This window comes from Colletotrichum graminicola (assembly GCF_000149035.1).
Source record: "Colletotrichum graminicola M1.001 genomic scaffold supercont1.39, whole genome shotgun sequence".
NCBI lineage: Eukaryota > Fungi > Ascomycota > Sordariomycetes > Glomerellales > Glomerellaceae > Colletotrichum > Colletotrichum graminicola.
In genome coordinates this window covers 272,378-291,891 of record NW_007361043.1, presented here as the reverse complement: position 1 = coordinate 291,891, position 19,514 = coordinate 272,378, and the positions used below count along the sequence as shown (strand labels likewise).

The following is a 19,514-nucleotide window of genomic DNA, read 5'->3' as shown; positions in this document are numbered from 1 at the left end:
CCCGAAAGGCAAGTACGGATAAGCTTGGCCTGGTGCTCCGTCTCACTCAGAAGCCGGCCGTACCTTGGTACCTTGCTGCGGTACCTACATCGTACTTGGCTGTTGCTGCTGCCGCCCTCGCTCTTTGCAGCGCAGTAGTGTACTGCGTACTCGTGGCTAGGTATTTGGGCAGTGTACGGATATACTGGGAAGAGCTGCGTACACTACGGAGTACCTAGGTACGGTACCTACCTACCTAGCCTTTCCGAGTCCTCTGCACCCTGCCCGCCTACCCACCCACACACCCACATGTCCGCACCTCACGCATGCACACCACACATTCCCAGTCGTGGTACTATGTACAGAGTGGCAGGGGCAAGTTAATGACCCCTATGATGTTACCCCCCACAGCTGATATCATGATAGGGGAGGAATATTCACCAAAAGTGAAGTCCTGTAGTAGGGGGGTGAGCGTTAGTTACCTAACAGGGGTCATAAACTTCGGCCGGATACCATCGTACTTCACTTACTTCACATTCGCACACCACTCACACCCACGCAGTTACACACGCACATACACACACACATACGCAGCGGCACTACAGAGTCTGTTTCTCCCGTCCTTCTCTCGCTCTCGCCTCCTCAACTTTCGCACCCACCCCCTTGCTTAACAATTTTCGTACTCGACCCGTCCATTGTACTCCTTCCTGCCTGCGACCCTGTAATACCCAAACTCCAATCCTCCCCGTCCAAGTCACGCTCAGTTGCCTTCTTTCCCTTCTTTCCAACCCCACGCCCGGTTCGTCCCAGCCCTGTTCTGTTGTACGTAGTCTGCCCTCATGATATCACGTCCGTTCTGTCGTCGATTCCCTCTTGTGCTCTGCTTCTCTGTCTTGCTCAGTTTTGCATCTACTCGCAATCTCCCCTCTTTGTCTTCCATGCAAAACTAACAAGCCGACTCGATCGCCCGTCGACAGCACCCTAGCATAGCAAAGCCTCCACCTTCGCCTTGAGTACATAACGAACTTTCCGCGCGACGGTACCCGCAACTGCGAAACGACGAACCCGCACCTTGCCCGATCGCTTCGACTCTCCGGTCCAGCGTCTGAATTGGTTTCCCTACACCCGCTCATGTTCTCGGCCAATCCGGTTTTGTGCGCCCACAATCAATGTCAATTCTGGTGACCTTCGAAACCACCGCGCTGCTGTTTTATCGCCTGCACTCGGGGAACAAACCCATTGATGAGGGTCCTGGCCGACGCCCCGACCACGCTTGCGTTCCAATTGCCTCGATTCTTCCGCCGCGAAACCTGCCGCTTCGAGGACCGCGCATCCACTGGGGCCCCTCGGGCATCGCGCCGCTGTGCTACGACGCTTGATAGGACTGGGTCGCCGTCCTCGACCTCTCCCGCTGCAAAGCCTGCCGACTCGTCTTCTGGTCAATCGCATCGTTACGCTCGTAAACTCTCCTCGTCCTAGTGGCCAGAGCGCTCCGGTCGCGAGACTGGTTGCTCCCGAAAGCCATGATGGACAATGCTACGTGCCACGTCGTCTACGTGAACCGCCAGGTTCGCCATGACAGGCTCATCCGACACGCCGCGAGGGACATCCACCTATCCAACGGGAGCGCAACCGATATGGAGGAGAATGACAGTATTCGGAAAGACGCCACGCTGCTGCTGGAAACCTTTGGAGAAGGTAGGCTCGCATCCAAATGATACATGGCGTACCGTACTAATCATGTGCCTCAGTCTATCTGTGTTCCACAGGCTCGGCATGCATCTCTACGCTTTTCCAGCTTTCGGACGATGCCATGATGGATTTGACGCCAACCCTTGTTCTTATTGACGTTCCCCACGACGAGAGGCTGCCCAAGATCCGCTCAAGGTCTAGATCGCCTTCGCCGCATTCTCGCCCAGCTACTGCCGAAATCGATATCCACACCCCAGAAGAGGAGGTATACGGGCTCAAACTGCTGCAGCGCATAATGACCGAGGCGCATCTTCGTAGTCTGTCGAGGCTGATCGTCCCGATCCCTATAATCAGCTTTTCCACCTCGGAAGACGATGTCTCGGCCATCAATGACGAGAAGCCTAAATCCTCGTCGGCAGTTAATCGCCGCTTGATCATTCGCTGTCTCGACCTCGGCGCTGTCGACGTCATCATCAGTCCCGTACATCTGAAGTGCATCACCAGCCTGGAGATACATGCTTATCGGGCGCATAAGGAAGCTGCCAGAGAGCAGCAGGAAATGCTCGAGGTACGCCGAGGACGAAAGCGCTCATGGGTCGGAGTGAACGAGGAGAAGCCCTTCTCCTACCTTAGGGAAGCCATGGTCTCCGGACTCATGAGGGGCATTTGCCGGTCCGGCGCCGATTCGGATGATGATCGGATTGCGAATGTAAGCATATCCGTCTCCACCGATCGTCGGGCTGCTGTCGCTGCGGCCGTCGGCCAATGGCATTTTTGCGCCCACAGCTTCACGGACGATGAGCTTCTTGTGGCAGCTATGGTCATGTTCAAGCATGCGTTGACTATGCCGGAATTGGATCGCTGGCGGATACCGACAGGTGAGTCTTTCGTTCCCTTCTTGCGAGTGCTTGCGGGCAGTTGCTGACGACAAGGCGTAGATCAGCTCATCAGCTTTCTGGTTGCCTGCCGGGCTGCTTACAATAACTTTGTTCCATATCACAACTTTCGGCACGTTATCGACGTCCTGCAGGCTACCTTTCACTTCTTGGTCCGCATCGGCACCCTCGCACCCTACCCTGTCGATCCTTCGGCAGAAGCAGACACGACAGAGAAGTCACCAATGGCCAGCATACTGCATCCCTTTGAGGGTTTGACGCTCTTGATCACGGCAATAGGGCATGACGTCGGCCACCCTGGTGTAAACAACGGGTTTCTAGTCACCCTCAACGCCCCTCTCGCACAGTTGTACAACGATCGCTCGGTGCTTGAGTCGTTCCACTGCGCTGCTTACTCACAGATCCTCCGAAGATATTGGCCGAGTGCGTTCGAGGACACGAAGATGAGGCACCTGCTGATCAGCTCCATCCTTGCTACCGATATGGGCATGCACTTCGATTACATGAAGAGGCTCGGAGACACCCAGGAAAAACTGGCTACCAGCAACTCGACCGACGGCTGGAACGGGCGCATGCTGGAGGAGCAGAAGGCACTGGCATGTTCATTACTGATCAAGTGTGCAGACATCAGCAATGTGGTAAGTGGCTCGAATCTCATTCGCATCACCGGAAATTAACATTGAGGTCCGCAGGCAAGGAAATATGAAACCGCACTGAAATGGATGCACATTCTCTCGGACGAGTTTTCTCGCCAGGCTTCCATGGAGAGCGAGCTGGACATCGCGTCGTCACTACTCTCGCCTCCCAAGAAGGATACAATGTCGCTTTCCAAGGCGCAGCTCAGCTTCATGAACATGTTTGCTATCCCCCTCTTCCAAGGTGTCGCCGACATCCTCCCGGCAATGAAGTACACGGTCGATGAGCTCGAGATCAATAAGGGTCTCTTCGAGCGACGCATCCGAGACGAGCAGGCAAAGGAGGATCCCATTCGCAAGAGGCTTCTCCGTGATGGAACATTCTCCCCGCGGACTATGAGTTTTGCTTCGGGGCCAGAGAGCAACAGAGAATCCATAACCCCTCGCGTAACGACACCGCTGGCGGAGATCACCACCACACCTCCGCCGGCGGACGAGTCACAGCGAGCAACCCATGAGCTTACACCGGAGCTAGCGAGTTCGGTGAACACGTCTTCTCACGCATCAGACACTCCGGAGGACTTCAAGGAGGTTAATGGGATTTTGACATCCTTCGATTCAGTGGCGGATTTTGCAGCAAGTGACCCTTTCCACTGCCGGGACAGGGCGAGCAGCTCCCCCGATCATCACCACGGCCACAATGGAAAGCAACGATGCAGCGAGACAACGGACGGAAGCATGACAGGGCCATACACTGGAGACTGGGCTTCGCAGGCAACAAGTGCTACCACCGGCAAAATGCCTCTGTCCCCGAGCACTCAAGGCACTAGCATTGTCAGCAGAGAATCCACGGAGCATTTGCCGGGCGTACCTACGATTTCGGAACCGAAGCCGTTTGCCGAATCCAAGCCGGAGCCTGTGTTTTTGGACCACGAATCCAATGGCTCTCATGTATCACAGGGGGCTTGCGGCAAAGAGGAGGGCGGCAAGTTGGTGAAGAAGAAGTCGAGCAGATTCCGCATGAACGCCTTACAGTTTTTCCGGCGAAACAGAGCGCCTAGCCCCTCAATGCCAGCAGCCGACACAGCTGGCTGATGATTATAAAGGCTTGCCGCGAGTCGGAGCCGAATCCGGCAGCGACAACCAGATGGCGCTCTCAGGCATGGGAAAGCTCACACAACGGTGGTGGCTCACACAGATGTCCAAGTGTTCGATATACCCGAGCCACCCTGTTGTTAATTTAATCGCGATCCAAAGTGACCGGAAAAGCGCGCCGCACTGACGAATCGGCTTGTAAAGCACAGTATACGGAGCTGGCTATATATGTACAGTATCGAGGACGGAGTTAATATGTGTTTGGGGTTTGAGTGTTTCGTCCGACAACGGCGGCGATAACGAAGGGGGACACGGTCGCGGAAGCCATTGGGCTGGATGGCAGGGCCTGATGTCTTTGTTCTTGGGGGCCTCGACCGCCTGCTCAAGAGCAGGCTGAGTGGGAGGCGGCGTTCTGGGCAAGTCGGCGGGCTGTGACATTATGGGCATTGGGACAGACGGAGAAGATATGGGGCCAGGGAACAATTGCGGCATGGTCACGTCTCTTTTTCTTTTTTCTTTTCGTTTTTTTTCCGGTTAATGTTTTTGACCCAAGACGGAGAGGCATGCCGCGAGGGCAAAGTATGGAGACATGATGGCGTACGGCTGGAAAAGGCCGGCATCCACGGTAGATGAATACAACGTCTGGCCAGCTCACTATGGCATTTGGCACCACACCGTTTTTCTTCCCCTTGGAATCAAGAATGCCCTCATGGCTAAAGATGATGAACGATGTTGCAATGATGTCGTACTAGTCTCAAGGTGGCAGCAAAGGGCTTTCTCTCTCTCTATAATGGTATGGAGGAAGACGGGGGCGGAGACATGACTTGAAAACCCGCCACGAATCGCAAGAAGCCTATGTGTGTGCGTGTGTGGACAAGGTACGGCGACTGTGATTGACCAGAATGACGGTCGACGGGATATGGCCGTAGAGGTTCTCACACAGTTGGACTTAAGCCGCCGGGATCAGCCTGTTGGCTTTGCAAGTCATTCAGTCACTAGGGCTGACGAGGCGATGTTTCCTTGCTGGGATCGACGATGTTGATCGGGTCTACTCCTACGAGCACTTCGAAGTAATGATCTATCTGTGTTACCCGTCGACGGTGGTGGAGCAGCGTGAGCCTTGGGCCTTGATCGTTCTACACGGAAGCCCGCACGCAACACCGTCTCGTTGCTTGCATGGGCCCATTCTATTGCTCACAATCCTCGGATAGTCACGGAAAGCCTATGCTTGCTCCATGGGTTTGTATCGCTGGGAAATCCTCTGGGTCTGCTACTTCGTACATCACATGCCTGCCATTATTGCCCAATGCAACTGGGTAGCTGGGTAACTGGGCAGTTTGCCGTTTATGTGCTGTCGTTGGGTATTCCTGGGAATCGTCCCGTTTTGGGGAGAAGGATGAGAGGGGGCTGGGGTACCCAGACAGCGAATCAGGAAGCGTGATAGTCTTATCTGGGTGCGAAAGTATGGGCCAGCGGCCGCAGCAAAAGGCCCTTGTCCAGTCCAGGCACAGGTGTCTTGTGCCTGAGGTGTGTACGGCCCTCGGCAGTACCTGGCATGACGCAGACGACCAAGGCGGGGCGAGACGGAGCCCGCCACTAACAGAAAGACAGCCTTAACACCGTGGAGGGACGATAGCGGGTCTGCAACAGGCAGGCAGGTTCTCGTTTTAGCGTCTGAGGCGCGCGCGCGGGGGGGGGATCAGGCGGACAATGTTCCCCCGACTATCGTTTGGCCAACCCATGGGCCCTGGGCTCACTAGCCAGTCGTTGCTCGGCGTTCCAAGCTGGAGCTCCCCACAGCAACAACAGCATGCATAAGCCACGACAGCGGCCCCGATAATAGGTAAGCTACACTGTCACTGCTGGGGGTCCGTCATGTTTCATTTATTACGTCCGCGAGGTCCCTCCTGCCTTCTGCCACACCTTACGCCGAGCTCCAACCTCCCATCAACACCATCCTCTCTCCCTCCATCTTTCATTTCTCTCCCCCCATTTCCCCGTCGGTTCACATCACTATCCTTCATCATTCCCATCTAGAATTCCATCACCGAAGCTTGTGTCATCAATTTCCGTTGAGCTACTCGCCCATCATGAGGTTCTCGACCTCCGCCCTTGTCCTCGGCGCCGCTTCAACCGCGGTAGCCCTGGACCAGCAGGTCCTCGGTGGCAACGAAAGCCCCTTTGACAGCATCAAAGTCGCCGGCCAGGAATGGCTCTCCACCTTTGAGGAGAAGTTCGGCAAGATGACCACAGAGGCCAAGGCCGTCTGGGACGAGATCACATTGCTCGCCCCCGATGCCGTCGAGTCATTCAAGAAGAACGCCATCCCCCCCAAGCCCAAGCCCGCCCACCGCAAGTCCGACAAGAAGTGGGACCACGTCGTCAAGGGCGCCGATGTCCAGAGTATGTGGGTTGAGAAGAACGGAGAGAAGCACCGCAAGATCGCTGGCGACCTCAAGAACTTCAACCTGCGCGCCAAGAAGGTCGATCCGTCTGCCCTTGGCATCGACAAGGTCAAGCAGTACAGTGGCTACCTCGACGACGAGGAGAACGACAAGCATCTCTTCTACTGTAGGTTTTCATCAGGCGTGTGCTCTTCCGTCGCCATCTTCTAACCTCGCACAGGGTTCTTCGAGTCCCGCAACGACCCCAAGAACGACCCGGTCGTCTTGTGGCTCAACGGCGGCCCTGGCTGCTCTTCCCTGACCGGTCTCTTCATGGAGCTCGGCCCCGCTTCCGTTGACAAGAAGCTCAAGATCGTCAACAACGAGTGGTCGTGGAACAACAACGCCTCCGTCATCTTCCTCGACCAGCCCGTCAACGTTGGCTACTCGTACTCCGGCTCCTCCGTCTCCAACACGGTCGCCGCCGGCAAGGACGTTTACGCCCTGCTCTCCCTTTTCTTCCACCAGTTCCCTGAGTACTCCAAGCAGGACTTCCACATTGCCGGCGAGTCGTACGCCGGCCACTACATCCCCGTCTTCGCCTCGGAGATTCTTTCCCACGAGGACCGCAACATCAACCTCAAGAGTGTTCTGATTGGTAACGGTCTGACCGACGGCCTGACCCAGTACGGCTACTACCGCCCCATGGCTTGCGGCGAGGGCGGCTACCCCGCTGTTCTCGATGCCGGCGAGTGCCAGGCCATGGATAACGCTCTCCCCCGTTGCCAGAGCCTGATCAACAACTGCTACGAATCTGGCAGCGTCTGGTCTTGCGTCCCCGCCAGCATCTACTGCAACAACGCTCTTATCGGCCCCTACCAGCGCACTGGCCAGAACGTCTACGACATCCGCGGCAAGTGCGAGGATAGCAGCAACCTCTGCTACTCTGCTCTTGGCTGGATCAGCGAGTACCTCAACCAAGATGAGGTCAAGGAGGCTCTCGGTGCCGAGGTCGACAGCTACGACAGCTGCAACTTCGACATCAACCGCAACTTCCTTTTCGCTGGTGATTGGTTCCAACCCTTCCACCGTATCGTCCCCAAGCTTCTTGAGAAGATCCCTGTTCTCATCTACGCTGGCGACGCCGACTACATTTGCAACTGGCTCGGTAACCGTGCCTGGACCGAGGCCCTCGAATGGCCTGGCCAAAAGGGCTTCAACAAGGCTGAGGTCAAGAGTCTGGCCGTTGGCAAGGGTAAGGAGTACGGCAAGGTCAAGTCTAGCGGCAACTTCACCTTTATGCAGCTCTACGGCGCCGGTCACATGGTACCCATGGACCAGCCCGAGGCCTCGTCTGACTTCTTGAACCGCTGGCTTGGCGGTGAGTGGGTTGCATAAATGCACCCACATCATGATGAGTCTATTGTACGAGAGATGGAAGATGGAATAGCGTGGAGGATACTGTCGCAACAGTGAACGCTCAAATTGGTTCGTAGTACAAGACTTGGGCATGTTAGAGTCTGTCAAATACGGGAGGGCCCGGTTATACAAGTGTCATCGGCAGCGCCAGTATCAGCCCGGCGCAGTAGAAATCTAGTTATGTGGTTAGAACAAGATTTTTCTTTTTTTCCCCCAGTAAACGTTATTTCGTGTTGAGATGATTCCTCAGGCTGGATGACACTTGACTGGCAGGCGGCCGGGGATGAGTCGACATGACGGTATTAGTCACCGGCGCAGCTGCAGCTTGCCAGGGCTCGTTCGGTACCCGCAAAAACAACGTCAGACCAGTTACCGCGTGCGCCATAGGTACAGATGAATAGGTATTTCACCGCCCACTGCCCCTCCTTGATTGCAGCTGCGCCATACCACACCACACGTCCTACCCCGCCAAAACTTTTCTGGCGACCCAAGTCCAACGTCACCAACGAAGCTGAAACGACCGACCTCCTGCTATTTGCCGCTACAAAGCACACACTGCGGCGTACTTCACCACGGGAAAAGGAGTGCATACGAACAAAGAAACATCACATACATACACATAGCAACCGTCCCATCCACCACCGCCAACATGTCGCGGATGATCAATCAGCCGTCGAACCAGATCAAGCTGACCAACGTGTCGCTGGTACGCCTCAAGAAGGGCAAGAAACGCTTCGAGATCGCGTGCTACAAGAACAAGGTCATGGAGTGGCGGTCCGGGATCGAGACGGACCTGGACAACGTGCTGCAGATCCCCAACGTGTTCCTCAACGTGTCCAAGGGCCAGACGGCGCCCAAGGAGGACCTGGAGAAGGCATTCGGCAAGAGCAAGAGCACAGACGACATCGTACTGGAGATACTGAAGAAGGGCGAGATGCAAGTCGGCGGGAAGGAGAGGGCGGAGCAGCTGGAGCGGGTGCACAACGAGGTCATTGGGATCGTCGCCAGCCGGCTCGTGGACCCGAGGACCAAGAGGGTCTACACGACGGGCATGATCGAAAAAGCGCTGGACATGCTGTCGTCGGCGGCGCACGGGGAGGAGGGCGGGGACGCCAAGAAGGCCGGCGGGTCCAAGACGGCGAGCGGCGCGGGGACGCCCGCGGGCGGAGAGGAGGGGGACGCGAAGCCGCGCGATAAGGGGTTCCACTGGACGGGCGTGACGACGACCAAGTCGGCCAAGTCGCAGGCGCTGGAGGCGATGAAGGCGCTGATCGCGGCGCAGCCGATCCCCGTGCAGCGGGCGCGGATGAGGCTGAGGGTGACGTGCGCGACGAGCGTGCTGAAGCAGGCCGTCAAGGAAAAGCCCGCCGCCGGGAAGGAGAAGGGCAAGGGTGGCGGCGGCGACGACGACGGCGACGAGCCGAAGCAGAAACCCGGCACGGTCAAGGATCGGATCCTCGGGTTCGTGGAGCAGATCGAGAGCCAGGACGTGCTGGGCAGCGAGTGGGAGGTCGTCGGGTTCGTGGAGCCGGGAGCGTTCAAGGGGCTAAGCGATTTCATCGCCGGGGAGACGAAGGGGATGGGCAGGGTTGAGGTTCTGGATATGGCCGTCATTCATGAGGACTAATGGGGGAGGCACGTCGCTTGCGGCTCAGCACGGGTTTGGTGAGGGGGTGGGCTTCGTGATTATCGATACCCCTTTAGACTAAGGGTCTTTAGCAGCTGCTTGACAGGGAATAAAGCGTCCTTTCACAAAGTCTCCTCGCGTTCTGGACTTTTCACGACACGTGCATCATCGTAAGATTTGTCCCAGGCGACGACTCCAGCACCGCCGCAGCTGATACCGTACCAACTAACGTACAATTATAAGCCACGTTTCTGACCAGGGAGGTATGAATGAAATTGCAAGCCGTCTTATCGTCCTCCTGAAGCCACACGATTCGAATGCTCTCGTCACGCTGGGGGGCAATTACCAGCCGTCTCTCCGTAAGAGCGCGCGGGGTCCCGGAGGGCCGGGGTAGGAATACGGGCATGAGTTTTGTTTCACCATGTGGAAAGAGGCTCGACTGCACCACACCACACCCCCGCCAAGGTTGGGAGCCGGTCATCCACACGTGGGGGGGGGGGGGCCACTCTCCCGCTCGGAGTGCGTCGTGATAACCCCACAGATCCGGACACGGAGCCGGGCTCGGCACGCGGTGGGCTCTGGGCCTCGCTTGCAGGTCGCACAGGTTTTGGGAAAAGCTGGCCGTCCGTCAAGCGAGCATGTTTTTGGCATGTCACTGGTCCCAACAACCTGCCTGCCCATGCTTTGGTGCAGAGTCGTCGTAAGTCTCTAGAAACATATACGTGTGGTCTCTGCCCAGTACTCAAAGCGAGCTGTGGCACGTTACTTATCGCACCTGACGTGACCAGGGCGAGGCAGCACGCAGCCGTCACTTCACATCATCACATCACGTGGGTCAATGGTGTACTTTTTTAGATTTTTCTTTTTTGGTATGATGGACTCTTCCGATTCGGTATCTAGAGACGCCACCATCCTGCGCAGAATAGCAATCCCCTCGTTGTAATGCCAGCAGTAGAGTTTGTCATCATGAGAAGTGATGAGAATGGAGAGAAAACGTCCAGCCGTATCGCGCCGCCATGATTGTTCCCCCCCACGCCAAAACCCCCGTTTTTATCATCCTCGGTACCGTAACGCTTAACCACCCTTCTTCTTGGAGACACCGACCGTGCGGCCGCGGCGGCCGGTGGTCTTGGTGTGCTGACCACGGACGCGGAGGCCCCAGTAGTGACGGAGACCGCGGTGGGCGCGGATCTTCTTGAGGCGCTCAAGGTCGTCGCGGAGCTTGGATGCGACGCCGTTGGCGAGGATCTGGCTGTCCTTGCCGTCGACGATGTCGCGCTGACGGTTAAGGAACCAGCCGGGAATCTTGTACTGGGTGGGGTTCTGGATGATGGTGACGATACGCTCGAGCTCTTCCGAGGTGAGCTCACCGGCGCGCTTGTTCAGGTCGACTGGAAGACGGGTTAGCGGCCACCCTCTTCTGTTCTTCAACCTTTCCTATCCTCTTCTTCTTCTTCTTCTCAAAAGAGGGGTGTTACAGCGCAGTCCTCGTGTGCGGATTCTGCGGGTGGACGGGATTCGCGGACGTACCATCGGCCTTCTTGCACACAATGTTGGAGTAACGACGACCGACACCAGAAATCTTGGTGAGCGCGTACATGACCTTCTCCTGACCACGAACGTTGGTGTCTGCGAACAAATACACGTTAGCCACCGGTTTCCTTCTTCCAGCTGTCGGCTAATGCATCGCGATCGGGGACGGGTCGTCGGCCCCTTCGATGGGGTGTTGAGGGTGTGGCGATTGAGGGGGAGTACATACTCAGAAGACGGAGAATGAACTGGAAGTTCGCTGCAGCCAGATGGTTAGCAATCGCGCATTGTTGTAGGAACCGCAAAGGCAGGACGAACACTTCTCCCCCGAGACGAGCGACATGCTGGGCAACTGTCGTACGAAGGCTGCTCCTAGATGTCGGGAAGTTTGTTGATTGACGACGGATCGGTCGAAAGGTTAGACTCTGGTGCGAATCGACGGTGGTGGAGGGAACGGGGACAATTTTTTGGGCGTGGGCTCGGTAGGGTAGGGTCACGTGATTATCCGGCGTCTGCTTCCCACCAGAATTTTCCGATGTTCCTATTGGCCGGATGGTCTCCACCGAGGCGCTGCAAAGTAGCAGAGGCGCGCTGGCAGGGATTGGTGCTCGATTGGGCCAGGGTCTCTTGGGAAAAGGCCTCGAACTCATGCTTCCGACTCCATGGATCCGACATCTCTAGAGTGACAGACCGGGAATATCGTGCACCTTGGCCACACCCATCCGGCTGTCAGAAGACGGCGGACCTGGAGTAAGCCACTGCTTCATTTCCCCGTCCTTTTTCTTGTCTCTGTTTCTCTACTCAAGCCAGCGGCAATCCGTCTCATATCGGCTCCCTTTCGTCCTTATTTGGCACACACGGCATAAGGCACTTGCTGCTTACCCCCCTCTTCCAAGAGTACCCGTCGTACTGCCCAGCACCAGACCTTCAGGCCGTCATCTTCAGCGATACGCACCGTACCTCCCACACTGAGTAGTGTTGGATGGCAGTAATGCTACCTCTCTGGCCATGAACGTGCTTCGTAATGCTCTGGCGTGCTGCCGACACAAGCGTGTTTATACGAAGCCGTTACCTTGTCAAATATCCAGACATCACACGATACTACACTGGCTCATTAGAGAAGGTAAATGCTTTATTGGCCAAAGGCACTCTGCCCAGAGCCAGAACTCCCGGTCCTTTCCCATTGCGCCTCGTATAATGTTTTGAGTCATTACTACTGAAGCTTATACACTACGTACTTAGAGTGAGGTACCATCGTGGCGCATTCTAAAGTCATGTATTAATCCACTATTCCCTTCTCTTTCATGACTGCCCAGACCAACGCCCTGTGTGACCCAATGAATATACCCGTCAACCTCGCTTCCTTCCCAAACCCCAATATGACTTTCCATTCCGACGTGCCATGCCCATCATTACGCCGGCTGGGACGCCGCAGCTGGCGCCGCAGCCGGGGCGGCCTGGGGTTGGGCAGCACTCGCCCCTCCCGGGGTCGATCCTACGATGATCACACCAGACCCGCTGGCTGCTTGCGGTGCCGCGGCCGCGGCCGATGTCGAGGTCGGTGCTGCAGCCGGAGCGCTCGCCTGAGGCTGCGTCACGGCTTGCGCGGGAGGCTGAGCGGCCGCAGGCTGTGCCTGCGCGGGAGCCGGCGCCGCCTGCGGTGTTTTCTGCCCTTGGTTTGCGGGGTAGATGCCTAGGCCCGAAAGCCCCGCGAGCTGCGCAGCGGCGATCTGCTGAAATGACGAGAAGACCTGCGCCGCGACTCCGGCCAGGACCTGGTTCCCGCCCGCCACCGACGTCGCGCAGTCGGAGAGGAACGTCGCGGCGTTCTGCACGAAGAGCCCCTGCTGCCCGGGGAGGATGATGGAGGCCGGGTCGGGGACCGAGGCCAGCTGCGGGGCCAGCGTGCCGGCGGGCAGGATGAGAGACTGCCCAATCTGGCCGAAGGGCGCCGACTGGTCGAAGGCGGCCAGGTTGATCGACTTGTCGTTGAGCGCCGCGTTGGGGTCACCGCCGACGGCCTGATTGCTGGAGTTGATGGATCCAACGGCCGGGGCATCTTCCACCTGAACATTGGCGGCGCCAAAGGCATTTGCTTGCGAGGAGGCCGCCTGCTCCGTTGAGATCTGCATGGGCGTCGGGTCTGTGACCATGACGAGAGTCTGGTGACCCGGGACGCCGTTGTCGGCGAGCAGCTGATTGACGAGGTACCGCTGGTTCTTCTGTCCCTGTTTCCTGCTGTCCACTAGATTGGTGACGGTGACGATGACGGTGTTCTATATCCCGGGCCAGCCTGTATCAGCATTCCTGTTCTCGTCTCGAACCAGCAAGTATGGCTGTCCTTCTTCAACAGAAGGCAGGGAAACTCACCGCCTGAGGAAACAACGCTTTGAAGTGATTGACCCGGATGTTGTCCTTGACGGTCTGCAGCTGCGTCACCAGCGCGAGCTGCGACTGCACCAACGCCGCGAGCGCTACCTCATTCTGCCGCTGAAGCTGATCGATCGCAGCAAGGTTCTCCTGGACGACGATGATGTTGGGCCTGATGATGTTCTGAATAATGTTGATGTTCTCATTGCGGTTGTTATTGTTGTTATTGTTCTTGTTATTATTGTTCTTGTCATTGTTCTTGCTGTTGTTGTCGTTGTTGTTCTTGGCCTGACCTTGGTCCTTGTTCTGCTTCGGATCATCTCTCCTGACCACGGCTTTCGAGTCTTGTGCGGGTGCTGCGAGACGGTCACGGTTCAGCCCGGCCCTCAGTTGGATCCGACGTGCTCAAAGACTCACCGGCAGCTGCCAAAGAGCTGAAGGCCACCAGGGCGGCAACGATGTGCTTAAGATGCATGGCTCTCGGAGGCTCACGCGGCTATTATGGAATAAGATGGGGAGGGGGAAGGAAAGGATGGAAGGAACAAAAGAGTGTCGAAGGCACAGCCGACTCGAACCCGATGATGATAACGTTCAGAAGGACTTGGGAAATAACGAGGTGGCCTCTGGGGCTCACGGGCGAAGAGAAGACGGCAATGTGAAAGATAATGAAAAGGGAGACGGCGAGATGGAAAGAAAAGGGAAGGTCGAGGCGACGGCCGACAGATCATGTTCGGCAAAGGCGATGATATACACTGATCTGCCGTCACGATTATGATGAGCGACATGGCCCGCGTCCACGAGTGAAACATTGAAGCCATTCGTCAGAGACGCAGGTAGCAGCGCATTTCTCGTCATCTGTCGATGAATCTCTTTTGCCGCCGGAAGCTACAGTCCCGTCTTTCCACAATATGACCATTTCCATATCAAGCGAGTGAGAGATAGACTTTCAGGATGGGCGGGGGCAGGGTGAGCTAGTAGACATCGTCTCGTCATCCACCCCGGCCCTGGCCCAGACGAGTAGAGAGCCCTGAGGTGAGCCTCCAGAAACGCGACTGGATACGTCGAACGAAGACGTCGTCGATAGAATACAGACTCCGAGGGGGGTGTTCCAGTTCCATCGACAGGGAGGAGGCTGTTCGAGAGAGGGGCAAAAGCCCCTTGAGAGAGAGAGACCAGTCTCGCAAAACTCTCCCTAGCCTTCCATCCGGCCTCGGAAGCCGCTTGACGTTACGCTCCAACCATCCCGACCGTCCCATACCATACCCGCCTTCACACCTGTCAAAAAAACGCACAGTCATCGTCCCATCAAGGACAGGACGAGTTTCGGAATTGGCACCCGATCGCTTGTGGTGCCTACGGGCCCCCCTCCCCCCTGCGACCTCTCGGCTATGCCCGAAACGGACATTAGCAAAGGAACCCTTCACTTGGGTGTCATGCTTGCTGGCACTCAGAAAATGGCGCTCTCGCCTCCGGCTGCTCTTTTCTCGCGAGTCAGGATCGGAGGTAAGGGCGGCGGCAGGGCCATGCGACGAACTCGAGGCAACTCTTCGCGACAATACCCGGCGACGCATCTGCACATCCGTGTCGTCTCGGGGCTCGCTCATGATCAACCTATCGAGAGGGATCGCAGCGAGAACAGAAACAAAGAACAAGGCGGCTACTCAACAACCATCAACTCCGATCGGGCGGTCGCCGAGAAAGCCCAGAGAGATACCCGGCCTAGTTTTGCGGCTCTTCGAGATGCGACCCAACAACTTCAAACTTGGGGGTTTAGAGTGCCCTTTTGAGTTAGGCTCAAGCCAACACGCCCACGCCAAAACCCCAGAAGGTTAAAGCATGAATTGTGTTAAACTCCAATGGCACCTTGGCGAACGGAGTCTGCAAAACTTCTTTTTACTTGGCCAGATTGGGATCTGGCGGCCGTTGGATGGAGCAAACTCGAAACGCAAATGTGAGGACCTCATCCTTGTCCCTGTCTGAAAGAGCAGACACGATTATGCAAGAAGCCGGCCACTCGGGAGCTGGCGAATTGTCCTCTGCAATTCTGCGCCGTTTTTCTTGACTGATTATTACTGCTATCAACTATACTTTTGATGTGCGGTGTGCCGGTCAGTTGGGAGGGAGTCCTCGCTTTCGGCTTTCTGATCGTGCAACTGCTATCAACCGCTGCAAAGCATGTTTCCGAACCACAGCACAGCCAGCAAGCCCGCCATCCTTAGTCGCAAGGTGCCGGGCGAAACGGATGAGATGTCTGCATTGCCTCCCTCTACTACCTTCTCCGCCGCCGCTTCATTCTGCCAGGAAAGAGGACTCCTCCTATCGTCCTTAACTACCGGCAGTGTCCTACCCAGAGAGCCATCTTTGGTCGGCTCCTTCTTCCGCGTGCCAATCAGTCCGGAGACGATGACCAGCGTGGACCTGTGGCACTTGGACGAAGCCCAGAGGAAGACGACGGCAATGACCATTACCTCCACTCCTCTGGGGATATGGCTTCGGTTTCCGATCCTCAAGACTCCCGCTCCATCACTTGCAAGCCAAACGTGATGGTGCAAAACGTAAAGCTCCAGAGACATCTGTCCCAGGACTGCCGCAAGCGGGACGTGAAGCTCGCGCAGAGATCGGAAAGAGTTCCTTGCGATGATGGCTGAAAGCACAAACCATGGGCTGGTGTATGGATGGTAAGCGTTGTACGAGCTGTTGTTACGGTAGACCTCGGCAACGAAGGCGAGTATAATGAAAATAACCAGGTAGGCAAAGGAGAAGAGGATCATTATCGGCTTCACCGGTATCGCGTCTCGCTCGGGATAGACGATCTCCAACAGTGCATGGTCGAGCGCGTTGTTGGTTTTTTCGAACGACGCCTGGGCGTTGATGCCGTGTTGACGACGCCTGAGGACCGAGACCCGATGTGTGGCTGCAGCTGTGAGTATGCCAAACCACGGGATGAAGCGATCCGTTTCAAAGTGCCCGCGAAGAATGCTCAAGTCCCAGTAGATACCGCAAGTTGCTTTGAGCATTGACATGAGCCACTCCGGGGCGCGCGTGCTTTCCACCAGATAGACGGTACAAGTGGCAAAGGCTACAATTTTTAGAAAAAAGGCCACAGGGTTGCTGTTCGCCTTTTTGCAGCATGCCAAGGATGCATAGGTGACACCGAACCAGAAAGTCATTAGCGGCGCAGTGTAGATAATCCATTCGCTGGACATTGTGAAGGCCAGGAGGCAGGTGAGCAGATTGAGTCGACACAACACATACGCAACTCTGCGCAGCGAGTAGTCCTCGGTCCGAAGGAAGTACATCGTGTGACCATAGACGAACAGGAAGATGAAGGTTGCGACGAGAAACTTGTGTACCTTATACATCGCCAAGGACTCGGATGCTGCGTGATAATTGTACACCAAAACGAACACCAGCATCCAGCCTCTCCATTCATCCGCCTGCTCACGAGACAGGAACGATGTCGTTGTGAGACCCCTCGTTGATGTCAGGACGGGTGCTCTAGAGCGGAGAGATAGCGCAGCAAGCACGGCGAGACCGATCAAGGGTGCGATGAAGTCGGGCACGTCAAATTGTTTATCCTGTTTCGCAAAGACGTGAGTCCGGTCGGCGACAAGGCAGTATACTGCAACAACGAGCAACGTGGCTACCGCCGTAAGAATGTCCATGACGCGTGATGTTCGAGACGACGGGAACGCACCCTGCTGCCGGCTCAGGAATAGAATAGGCAGAGTCATTATGTTGAGACAAAGGAGTAGAAGCTGCACCCGTCCAGGAGAGGGATATGGCACGCAGCAGGTGATCTGGTTGGCGTATCCTCGTCTGATCAACCCGGCATTGCAGTGGGCATTGAGAACGACGTCGAGCTTCCTCTCGGCGACGATGTCGACGGCGTGAATACCGTCTTCGAGCACGGCGCTGTCGTAACCCTCCATCATGGCATGGTTACTCCAAACAATGTGCGATTGCTCAGACTGTTCCAAATGCTCTAGGTTCCAATTCATAGCGTCGATCCTCTCTGGCGTCATGGTTCGCGCGCGGGACGAGGTGAGCTTGTCGTAGGCTGGGATAGGCACGGGTACGACAAGCACATGATTGGACAGTTCGTCGAAGGCTGACGGCGACTTGCTCTCGGGCAAGACCATCAACTCGTCGATGCTATTTTGCAGGTACGGCATAAGGACGTTGATGCCTTCTCTGAAGAGCTCCAAGTACCGACCACCGCCCTGGCGGGCCGCCCACAGACCCGGGGTGCCAATGACGATCAGGGCGGGCGAGTCCCTCCCTTCTTGTCGAACGAGCCTCTCATAATCGACGGAACCGGGACGTTCCCGGAATCGAACCAATTGGCTGAGAAGGCCAGTAGAGTTGAGCCACGGGTCCCAGATAAACTCAAGTTTGACGCCGTCAACCTCCTTTGATAGACTCTGGTGCTTGTCAGCAGACACGGCAAAGTCGAGGATGGCTTTCTCGGCGATGTGATGGTCGAGGCGTGTCATGGCAGCGAAGTAGATCTGACGCATCGTCGAGTCGCCAACGACGACCAGGTGACGATCTCTAAAGCAGCTCGAGATATCATCTCGGGACATGACGCGCATCCTGCAGCCGTCGGGCTCCCACTTGGAAAAGACATCTTGAGGTAGATCGGAGCCAACCCTGGAGCGCCATGTGCCTCTGTAAAGGAGGGCATTGCAGTTGAAGGGATCATGTTGACCTGAAATTCATGTCAGCTTGGTTGACTCGGTTTGGGCACGTCCAGGACCCTGAAGTGAGGACGGCTGGGGAAGTGCTTGGACCGTACCATAACCGAAATACTGATAGATGACGGAAAGAAGCAGTATCGTGAGGGAAACCCGCGGCAGGGTCCGGAGGAAAGTCGAGGTTCCGGCCGAGGCGGCCAGTTTCTGGACGCGGAGCATCAGGGGCTGCGGCACGATGGATGGAAAAGGACAGCGCGGTGTGGGAATGGGAGCTCCGACTGATGGCGGCGGCGGCGGCTGTCAGCGGGAATCCGCATTGTCTTCCCCCCAGTGGTAACCCGCTCCGGGCTGCTTGGCAGCGTGCTTCCAAGTATGGGGCGGTGAGACACTCGTGATATCGTCGCTCCCAAGGCCAGGACACGACGAGACAAGGGGGTGGGGAGAATACGAGGTCAAGCAGTGGTGAAATTGGAAGAACAAAATTGGGACGACTACCCAAGCAAGCACGCGAGCGCGGCTGATGTTTCCCTTATAACACCAGCAGCAGCCAAGAGCCTCGAGGCCAAGGTGCGGAAGGATGACAGGACTGGCGCTGCCAAGAGGCCGCTACGTGAAGAGACCCCATTAGGTACTCGGCGCGGGCTGGGGAGCCTTGGAAGAGGAAGAAGGACTGCATCGGGCCCTTTACGGGAAAGAAATCGACAAGATAGAGGAGGGTATGTATGAACCACTCGGCAAGCGAGTTGGCAAGCTGGGCGACCCTCCCAGATGACACCAGGCTGGTGGTCCCCTTTCTATAAACCCTTGTTGGGTCGCGAGTTCTTACTGCGTACACTAGATAGGATAAGTGACACACGACCAGACCACCTCTTTGTGGGGAAGGAAGCACCTACCCGGATACAGTATCCTCATTAGGCAGCCCCATCATTGGCACAGTAAAGGCAGACCGTATTCCCGCTATTACCGCCAATAATCTCTCCCTAAGACAGCGATCGCCAACTCCTTCCCACGCGCCTCTGGCCGGGCAAACACAGTGTGGCCCACCTTCTTGGCCAGTGCAGCTACCCTGCCGGCCAAGAAGGCGCACCGCAACATTTCTTTTTCTCGGCTAAAAGTTTTTTTTTTGTTTTCCCTTCCGCACTCATCCTCATCCTTTTGCTGTTGCTGTTGCTGTTGCTGTTGCCTTGCTG

General features: G+C 56.5%; 6 protein-coding genes across 6 annotated transcripts; 3 read left to right on the top strand and 3 right to left on the bottom strand.

The window, feature by feature from the left end:
* Positions 1-1,505: 1,505 nt before the first annotated feature.
* Positions 1,506-4,297, top strand: GLRG_08476 (3'5'-cyclic nucleotide phosphodiesterase; the record flags this gene model as incomplete). The annotated part of the gene is made up of 4 exons (XM_008099161.1): positions 1,506-1,677; positions 1,731-2,549; positions 2,610-3,205; positions 3,260-4,297. The coding sequence occupies 4 exons, from the start codon at positions 1,506-1,508 to the stop codon at positions 4,295-4,297; spliced, it is 2,625 nt and encodes an 874-aa protein (XP_008097352.1).
* Positions 4,298-6,387: 2,090 nt separating this feature from the next.
* GLRG_08475 (serine carboxypeptidase) lies at positions 6,388-8,079 on the top strand (the record flags this gene model as incomplete). Its single annotated transcript, XM_008099160.1, has 2 exons — positions 6,388-6,868; positions 6,923-8,079. The coding sequence occupies 2 exons, from the start codon at positions 6,388-6,390 to the stop codon at positions 8,077-8,079; spliced, it is 1,638 nt and encodes a 545-aa protein (XP_008097351.1).
* A 670-nt stretch (positions 8,080-8,749) lies between these two features.
* On the top strand, positions 8,750-9,727 carry GLRG_08474 (uncharacterized protein; the record flags this gene model as incomplete). The annotated part of the gene is made up of 1 exon (XM_008099159.1): positions 8,750-9,727. One exon carries the CDS (start codon positions 8,750-8,752, stop codon positions 9,725-9,727), a length of 978 nt encoding a protein of 325 aa, XP_008097350.1.
* Positions 9,728-10,801: 1,074 nt separating this feature from the next.
* On the bottom strand, positions 10,802-11,600 carry GLRG_08473 (ribosomal protein S13/S18; the record flags this gene model as incomplete). The annotated part of the gene is made up of 4 exons (XM_008099158.1): positions 10,802-11,118; positions 11,258-11,356; positions 11,487-11,516; positions 11,576-11,600. 4 exons carry the CDS (start codon positions 11,598-11,600, stop codon positions 10,802-10,804), a joined length of 471 nt encoding a protein of 156 aa, XP_008097349.1.
* Positions 11,601-12,669: 1,069 nt separating this feature from the next.
* On the bottom strand, positions 12,670-14,102 carry GLRG_08472 (uncharacterized protein; the record flags this gene model as incomplete). The annotated part of the gene is made up of 3 exons (XM_008099157.1): positions 12,670-13,533; positions 13,628-13,983; positions 14,045-14,102. 3 exons carry the CDS (start codon positions 14,100-14,102, stop codon positions 12,670-12,672), a joined length of 1,278 nt encoding a protein of 425 aa, XP_008097348.1.
* Positions 14,103-15,786: 1,684 nt separating this feature from the next.
* Positions 15,787-18,543, bottom strand: GLRG_08471 (Cas1p-like protein; the record flags this gene model as incomplete). The annotated part of the gene is made up of 2 exons (XM_008099156.1): positions 15,787-18,338; positions 18,426-18,543. 2 exons carry the CDS (start codon positions 18,541-18,543, stop codon positions 15,787-15,789), a joined length of 2,670 nt encoding a protein of 889 aa, XP_008097347.1.
* Between the last annotated feature and the right edge of the window lie 971 nt (positions 18,544-19,514).